This window comes from Lissotriton helveticus, chromosome 3_2, assembly GCF_964261635.1.
Source record: "Lissotriton helveticus chromosome 3_2, aLisHel1.1, whole genome shotgun sequence".
Lineage (NCBI taxonomy): Eukaryota > Metazoa > Chordata > Amphibia > Caudata > Salamandridae > Lissotriton > Lissotriton helveticus.
In genome coordinates, this window is record NC_136062.1 from 48294283 (window position 1) to 48302963 (window position 8681).

General features: G+C 53.9%; 1 protein-coding gene across 1 annotated transcript in view; it reads right to left on the reverse strand.

Annotated features, from left to right (window-relative positions):
• DUT (deoxyuridine triphosphatase) overlaps positions 1–8353 on the reverse strand; it is a 51815-nt gene extending 43462 nt beyond the window's left edge. Inside the window, exon 1 of the mRNA XM_078684591.1 lies at positions 8010–8353. Within this exon, the coding sequence (XP_078540717.1) occupies positions 8010–8173 (164 nt within the window). The 5' untranslated portion in view covers positions 8174–8353. The remainder of the gene's footprint in view (positions 1–8009) is intronic.
• Positions 8354–8681: the final 328 nt, after the last annotated feature.

The window sequence follows — 8681 nt, forward strand, 5'->3', positions numbered from 1 at the left end:
TGAGGGTGGGTGAGGGTGGGTGAGGGGTTGAGGGTGGGTGAGGGGTTGAGGGGTTCAGGGAGGGTGAGGGGTTCAGGGAGGGTGAGGGGTTCAGGGAGGGTGAGGGGTTCAGGGAGGGTGAGGGGTTCAGGGAGGGTGAGGGGTTCAGGGAGGGTGAGGGGTTCAGGGAGGGTGAGGGGTTGAGGGAGGGTGAGGGGTTGAGGGTGGGTGAGGGGTTGAGGGTGGGTGAGGGGTTGAGGGTGGGTGAGGGGTTGAGGGTGGGTGAGGGGTTGAGGGTGGGTGAGGGGTTGAGGGTGGGTGAGGGGTTGAGGGTGGGTGAGGGGTTGAGGGTGGGTGAGGGGTTGAGGGTGGGTGAGGGTTGAGGGTGGGTGAGGGGGGGTTGAGGGTGGGTGAGGGGTTGAGGGTGGGGGAGGGGTTGAGGGTGGGGGAGGGGGTTGAGGGTGGGGGAGGGGTTGAGGGTGAGTGAGGGTGAGGGGTTGAGGGTGAGTGGAGGGTGAGGGGTTGAGGGTGAGTGAGGGTGAGTGTGAGGGGGTGAGGGGTTGAGGGTGAGTGAGGGGGTGAGGGGTTGAGGGTGAGTGAGGGGTGAGGGTGAGGGGTTGAGGGTGGGTGAGGGGTTGAGGGTGGGTGAGGGGGAGGGTGAGGTGGTGAGGGTGAGGGGTTGAGGGTGGTTGAGGGTGAGTGTGAGGGGGTGAGGGGTTGAGGGTGAGTGAGGGGTGAGGGTGAGGGGTTGAGGGTGGGTGAGGGGTTGAGGGTGGGTGAGGGGTTGAGGGTGGGTGAGGGGTTGAGGGTGGTGAGGGGGTGAGGGGTTGAGGGTGAGTGAGGGGTTGAGGGTGAGTGAGGGGTTGAGGGTGAGTGAGGGGTTGAGGGTGAGTGAGGGGTTGAGGGTGAGTGAGGGGTTGAGGGTGAGTGAGGGGTTGAGGTGTAGTGAGGGGTTGAGGGTGAGTGAGGGGTTGAGGGTGAGTGAGGGGTTGAGGGTGGGTGAGGGGTTGAGGGTGGGTGAGGGGTTGAGGGTGGGTGAGGGGTTGAGGGTGGGTGAGGGGTTGAGGGTGGTGAGGGTGAGTGAGGGGGTGAGGTTGAGGGTGAGTGAGGGGTTGAGGGTGAGGGGGTGAGGGGGTGAGTGAGGGGTTGAGGGTGAGTGAGGGGTTGAGGGTGGGTGAGGGGTTGAGGGTGGGTGAGGGGTTGAGGGTGGGTGAGGGTGAGGAGTGGAGGGTGAGTGTGAGGGTGAGTGTGAGGGGGTGAGGGTGAGGGGTTGAGGGTGGTGAGGGGTTGAGGGTGAGGGGGTGAGGGTGAGTGAGGGGGTGAGGGTGAGTGAGGGGGTGAGGGGTTGAGGGTGGGTGAGGGTGAGGGGTTGAGGGTGGGTGAGGGTGAGGGGTTGAGGGTGGGTGAGGGGTTGAGGGTAGGTGGTTGAGGGTGGGTGAGGGGTTGAGGGTGGGTGGTTGAGGGTGGTGAGGGGTTGAGGGTGAGGGGGTGAGGGTGAGTGAGGGGGTGAGGGGTTGAGGGGGTGAGGGTGAGGGGTTGAGGGTGGGTGAGGGGTTGAGGGTGGGTGAGGGGTTGAGGGGGGTGAGGGTGAGGGGTTGAGGGTGGGTGAGGGGTTGAGGGTGGGTGAGGGGTTGAGGGTGGGTGAGGGGTTGAGGGTGGGTGGTTGAGGGTGGGTGAGGGGGTGAGGGTGGGTGAGGGGTGAGGGGTTGAGGGTGGGTGAGGGTGGGTGAGGGTGGGTGAGGGTGAGGGGGTGAGGGTGAGGGGGTGAGGGTGAGGGTGGGTGAGGGTGAGGGGGTGAGGGTGAGGGGTTGAGGGTGAGTGAGGGGTTGAGTGAGGGGGTGAGGGGTTGAGGGGAGGGATTGAGGGTGGGTGAGGGGTTGCGGGTGGGTGAGGGTGAGGGGTTGAGGGTGAGGGTGAGGGGGTGAGGGTGGGTGAGGGGTGAGGGTGGGTGAGGGTGGGTGAGGGTGAGGGGGTGAGGGTGAGGGGGTGAGGGTGAGGGGTTGAGGGTGGGTGAGGGGTTGAGGGTGGGTGAGGAGTGGAGGGTGAGTGAGGGTGAGTGAGGGTGAGTGAGGGTGAGTGAGGGTGAGTGAGGGTGAGTGAGGGTGAGTGAGGGTGAGTGAGGGTGAGTGAGGGTGAGTGAGGGTGAGTGAGGGTGAGTGAGGGTGAGTGAGGGTGAGTGAGGGTGAGTGAGGGTGAGTGAGGGTGAGTGAGGGTGAGTGAGGGTGAGTGAGGGTGAGTGAGGGTGAGTGAGGGTGAGTGAGGGTGAGTGAGGGTGAGTGAGGGGTTGAGGGTGAGTGAGGGGTTGAGGGTGAGTGAGGGGTTGAGGGTGAGTGAGGGTGGGGTTGAGGGTGGGTGAGGGGTTGAGGGTGGGTGGGGTTGAGGGTGGGTGAGGGGTTGAGGGTGGGTGAGGGGTTGAGGGTGGGTGAGGGGTTGAGGGTGGTGAGGGTGAGTGAGGGGGTGAGGTTGAGGGTGAGTGAGGGGTTGAGGGTGAGGGGGTGAGTGAGGGGTTGAGGGTGGGTGAGGGGTTGAGGGTGGGTGAGGGTGAGGAGTGGAGGGTGAGTGTGAGGGTGAGTGTGAGGGTGAGTGTGAGGGGGTGAGGGTGAGGGTTGAGGGTGGTGAGGGGTTGAGGGTGAGGGGGTGAGGGGGAGTGAGGGGGTGAGGGGTTGAGGGTGGGTGAGGGTGAGGGGTTGAGGGTGGGTGAGGGGGTTGAGGGTGGGTGAGGGGTTGAGGGTAGGTGAGGGGTTGAGGGTGGGTGAGGGGTTGAGGGTGGGTGGTTGAGGGTGGTGAGGGGTTGAGGGTGAGGGGGTGAGGGTGAGTGAGGGGGTGAGGGGTTGAGGGGGTGAGGGTGAGGGGTTGAGGGTGGGTGAGGGGTTGAGGGTGGGTGAGGGGTTGAGGGTGGGTGAGGGGTTGAGGGTGGGTGGTTGAGGGTGGGTGGTTGAGGGTGGTGAGGGGTTGAGGGTGGGTGGTTGAGGGTGGTGAGGGGTTGAGGGTGAGGGGGTGAGGGTGAGTGAGGGGGTGAGGGTGAGTGAGGGGGTGAGGGGTTGAGGGGGTGAGGGTGAGGGGTTGAGGGTGGGTGAGGGGTTGAGGGTGAGGGGTTGAGGGTGAGGGGTTGAGGGTGAGGGGTTGAGGGTGAGGGGTTGAGGGTGAGGGGTTGAGGGTGGGTGAGGAGTGGAGGGTGAGTGAGGGTGAGTGAGGGTGAGTGAGGGTGAGTGAGGGTGAGTGAGGGTGAGTGAGGGTGAGTGAGGGTGAGTGAGGGTGAGTGAGGGTGAGTGAGGGTGAGTGAGGGTGAGTGAGGGTGAGTGAGGGTGAGTGAGGGTGAGTGAGGGTGAGTGAGGGTGAGTGAGGGTGAGTGAGGGTGAGTGAGGGTGAGTGAGGGTGAGTGAGGGTGAGTGAGGGTGAGTGAGGGTGAGTGAGGGTGAGTGAGGGTGAGTGAGGGTGAGTGAGGGTGAGTGAGGGTGAGTGAGGGTGAGTGAGGGTGAGTGAGGGTGAGTGAGGGTGAGTGAGGGTGAGTGAGGGTGAGTGAGGGTGAGTGAGGGTGAGTGAGGGTGAGTGAGGGTGAGTGAGGGTGAGTGAGGGTGAGTGAGGGTGAGTGAGGGTGAGTGAGGGTGAGTGAGGGGTTGAGGGGTTGAGGGTGCGGGGTTGAGGGTGCGGGGTTGAGGGTGCGGGGTTGAGGGTGAGGGGGGCACAAGTCCTAACAAGGAAGCAAAGCAAACAGCCGGAGAAGAGAGAAAACGGCAGGAATCGAAGTAAAGAGGAGGATGCAAGGAGAGGTACAGAGGGAGTTAGCATAAAAGGAGACACGGCCGGCGGCCGTGAAACCGAAAGTACGGCCGGCCGTGAATAATTAGGGGATGAGCGCACGCTGAGAAGCTGCCTTTGATGTGGTAATGCGAGGCAGGCAGGCAGGCGGCTGGTGGCATTGTGCACGCGCTTTTTAGGGCTTGCGCAATGACCTAAAAAGCACATGCACTTCAAGAAATCGCCAGTGGAATCGTGCTTGGGTAAACGCTGTTTAAGCCCCTATAGCGCTTCGCCAGCTATGCGCATGCGCACAGCAGGCGAGCCCTAAAAAGGGATTTTTTTGAACATACATGCATTTTGTAACAGGCAGCATGGATGTTTTGGTGGAGGGGTGACGGGGGTGCTTATGTGCCCCCCCCCCCAGGTCACATGACAGAGGCCTATAGGGGAAGAAGGCCCTACTGGGGGACCCCCAAAATCCCTTTGGCAGCCTTCAATGACAGCTTAACCACCATGAAAAGGCAGTCGGAGAGGGACATCGTAATCCCTATGGCAGGGTCTGCGCAAGCACTGCTCCCCCCATTGTAGGGATTACGGTCCGACCTACACACTGGCGGGCTTCTTGAGGCTGTCGGTTTGTCCCACTGACAGCATTGTAATGTGGCTGTCAGGCAACTATCCTGGCTGCAGGATAGACTGCCACCGGTGGCGACAACCTAAATCGGGCCCAAAATTCTTATAATTACTCCATGAGGTGCAGCAAATGCCATACACCACGACAGAATCTTGGATAGCTAAAGTTTGTGGAAGAGAAACACGCTGTGCAATGCCGTTCTAGCATATGGCTTAAGATTTGTTGGTTACTGCTCCTTGTACCTATAAAATGTTCTTGTAAGAAGGCTGTGTGATAGTGCAAGAATCTGAGCGTTCACTCTGATCTGCTCATGTTGGTCAAGTCAATGCCCATGGTCAGTGATATTTTTGCATACCGTCTAGGTTGGAGAAAGGCGGGGGGAAAGGGTCTGTAATTATCCCCAATAAGGTTTTCTTTCGAAGGACATGCCATAGGGTAGTTCTCATTAATAACTATCCGGCCTTTTGGCCGTAGGCTTATGTAATCATTCCCAAAGTGGAAGAACTCTCCATGGGACAGTGAATTGTCAAGGTGAGAAGTGAATCTTTATATACAAGACAAAAACACTTACAAAGCACCTAGAATTGAAACAAGAACTAGTCGCCGACAAATTGCTTTGCAGAAAGTAGGACGTATATTTGGGTAAATAAGTGCTGCCTGCATGCTTCCTGAAAGGAATGGAAAAACAGAGCACCATATGCTGTGTCAGGTGAAACCAGTTGACATTCAAGTCCTATATTAGGCAAACTGTCATAAGTAGCGAGGGGCATTTCAGAAAAGCACACCAACAATCAAAAAAAGCTTTGCTGGCTTGCTAAGTGATGCAAAGGGATACAATGCTATCACAATAAGGCACATTTTAGTCCCAGTAACTTAACAGGTGAAGATTGTGAATTGCAAAATATACGGGGCTCTCCATTTCCCATTCTCCCCTCCCTCAGCACCCCAAGAAATAGGTTGAAAATAACACTGACTCTTGGTATAAATTCATAAAACACAGTGAGATTAATAACTTGGACTAAACTGAAATGAACGCCGTTGTCATCGGAGGAAAAAAAAAAGTAAAGAAACGCACCCCCCCCCCCGCGACTATACATTGCAACAGGAAAGAAATTAGGGAATTTACATACATAGAAATATAGCAAGATTTCAAGTAAGCAGCACATTGAATACATCTGAAATCAGAAGATCCGTAAAGGAAATTGTGAAGACAGAACATGTATTTTTATAGGAACTGAAGTGGATGTGTTTGGAAACAGCCAACCAATTCGAGCATTTAATGCCGTCTAGGATGAGGCTATACACATGCAAGGAGGGTGTAACAGTGCATGAATTCATGTATCTTGGTGGTCTGTGGGTATGGTGTCCTCAAAAGGTGTGTTGATAAATGTGTGGGTGGTGTGTGTGAATGCACAATGTTTGGCTTTGACAGTATCACAGATAGATATCTCAGTTCCAAATAGATTAGAAAAGTTGCTAGTAAGCTCCAACACTAGCCCTTATTTATAAGAACGATTTCTATTTTCCCTTTGTGCTGCCTTTTCACTTGTGTGCTTTTCATAGCTGGGGGTAGAACGTTCCTAGGAAGATAAGGGGATGGAAGGCTGGCATCCATGTTCCCAAACAAGGTAGGTGTAGTCAGCACTGCACACAAGGACAACCCGGTGCCCAGCAATGAGTTCAGAGGTAGGGTGGTTAACCACCTATTTTCTGTGCATTTATACCATTGCTCACAGGGAACTACAGGATGCCAATGGTCCCGCTTTTTGGTACTCGCAGGTGAAGCGGGGAGGGGCGTTGTAGCTGCCAGGTAGGGAACCTTGAATAGCCTGCCAGACTATCCAACTCACACTATTCCCACTGCTTTATAGATTTAAAGACAGGTGCGTATCCGTGACAGAGGGGAAACCAGCAACATCCAGCACAATGCAGCAGGTTCAATTATAATAATGAAAAATCCAGAATGCCACCACCTGCTGTGAAACAGCCCTGAATGCGAATTAAAACCAGGCTGGGGATAATGTACAGGAAATATGCCTTTGGTGTATATTTTGCCCATTAAGCCCGTTTCAGAGTGCTTGTATATTGTCGGTCAGTGGCACAGTGAAAGTGATTTGCACAAGCTTAAAGTTTGCTACAGTAGACCTGGGCCAGCAACACACTACTACTTCTTGCAAACGATCCAGTTTTTTTGTAATCCACATGCTTATTAGTAGTCTTAAAAACAGTCTAATCAAAATAACCCTCGTCTTGACAAAACATAGGGAGCACGCATAAATTAAAAAGCGATTGCTCAAGAGCACACGTCGCCTAGTAGAGGCCGGGATTAGCCTCTAAATCAAAATTGTTGTGAAAGTTATTCTGACGGCAAGTTTAATGGACTACCCTCGACAGAGGAAATTAAACCGTGTTGTTGACCTGCCTAGCTATAGAAGAGTGTTAATTTACAGCCTAGTAGGTGCAGTTGTAGCGTGGAGAAGTGTGGCTCAATGGTTAGAGCGGCAGACCCTGATGCAGAGGGCTGGCCCGGGACCAGGGTTCAATTCCCGCCTCTGCGGCTCTTGGACTCAATCTCCCAGGACATGATAATTCTCACCTCGGTGCCTAGTCTTCTCATGGGTCCCACTCTGGGGCTTGCTTAATCTCCACAACGGCCCCAGCAGCGCTTGGATGCCTGGCCTTCACCTTGGGGGTGCCCAGGAGTGTCCATTTCACATGGAAAAACCAGGAAGGGTTCCACAGCGGAATGAGTGCAGCGCCGGGACGCCCCGTCACATGGGCAGCCGTGCGCTTTACAAATACAACACATTTACATTTAGTTGTACATTTGAGATGAGATAAGTTAAGTTAGTTAAAACTCACCCACTGGACAACATCCGATTCTATGGTTTCCATTCAAGTGGGCCAGTCAATATTTGATTGCTGCAGTCACCCTGTATTTAGCAAGTTTCTAAAGTCCCACCAATATTTTCAAATTAGCAAAACGTGTCATTAACTTTTTCCTGTGGGTTCTATAGCAGCATCTATGAATACTGACGTTTTCCATTAAAGTGTTTCAGAATTTATGACTATTTTACTTCAAGTGAATAACCAAACGTGTTGTTCCTTCTGTAAACATATTTCGAAAATAGCAGCAACGAGCAGCCGTGAATTACTCCATGTGATAAACATACGGAATCCAAACATAGGAGGACTCGATACTCATTAGCGATGAATAATCTATCAGAGTTATATTCTAAGATTACTTGATTTAGAGAAGGTGGTTAATGAATTCAATCCAAAAAGGTACCCAGCAACTCAGCCCATAGCTCCCTAACAAACGTTTAGTCTAGGGTCTGCACGTGTCATGCGAATGCATAAGCAAGTTAGAGACCGGAGGCCCCGCCTACACCTTCCCGCCATATTTAAATTTTCACCAAAGAAGTGTTCTTGAAGTTGCTGACCCCCTACGACAATTGCAATTTCCACAAAAACGATATAGACATGGGGGATATAGAAGTGAGCCCTGGAAGTATCCCCCACCCGCCCCCAACTCACTATTTACCCCGAAATAAAGGTGCTTTCATGCGCAAAGAGAGAACCTCCATTCTACGCGAAATATTCTATGCAAGAACAATAGAAATTCGACCATCCAAATCACGCAGGTTATAGGTACCTGTACAGATCATATCCTGCTGCTTTACTGGAGCCCCTGCTCGGCGTTGTTGCGTGTTCGGAAAGTTTTGCAAAGCGCAGCACAACTCCATGCGACTCCTTGCAACCGTCTTCCTTGGCGCGCTTTCCCGGGGAACAACCTTGGGCTTCTTCGGAGCAGGGCATGATACAATATTTAAAATGGGTAGAGGAAGCGAAAAATAAAACGTCTAAAAATCACCTAGGTGCTCCCTTCTCGGGCCGCCCGTGAACTAAACCTTGTCAGTTTTAGTTTATATTATAACGCAGGGCTTAAGGCGCGAATCTCAAATTCTTCCGGTTCATGAGCCAGCCAATCCAACGGTTGAACATCATCCCAGAGTGAGTGGGACTAGTATTATGTAATCACATGGTTTAGAATTGGGGTAGGTAGAACTTCTCAACCAATCCTAGCGCGCTGCACTACAGTTTGAAGCGCTTATTGGCTGCGGAGACCGCACGTGCCTCTGTAGCCGGAAAACATTGTCTGAAATGAGTTGGTGGCTACTTGAACTGTCATAACACTGCCGCTGCCAGGCAGTTTGGAAGGGGTTGCTGATGGCGGTGAATAGTGGTAGAGAGGTTGTCTTGGGGCAGCACCGTGAGGTTCTGCCTGCGATTCTGGGGCTTTAACGTGTCAGTAATTAAGCATACA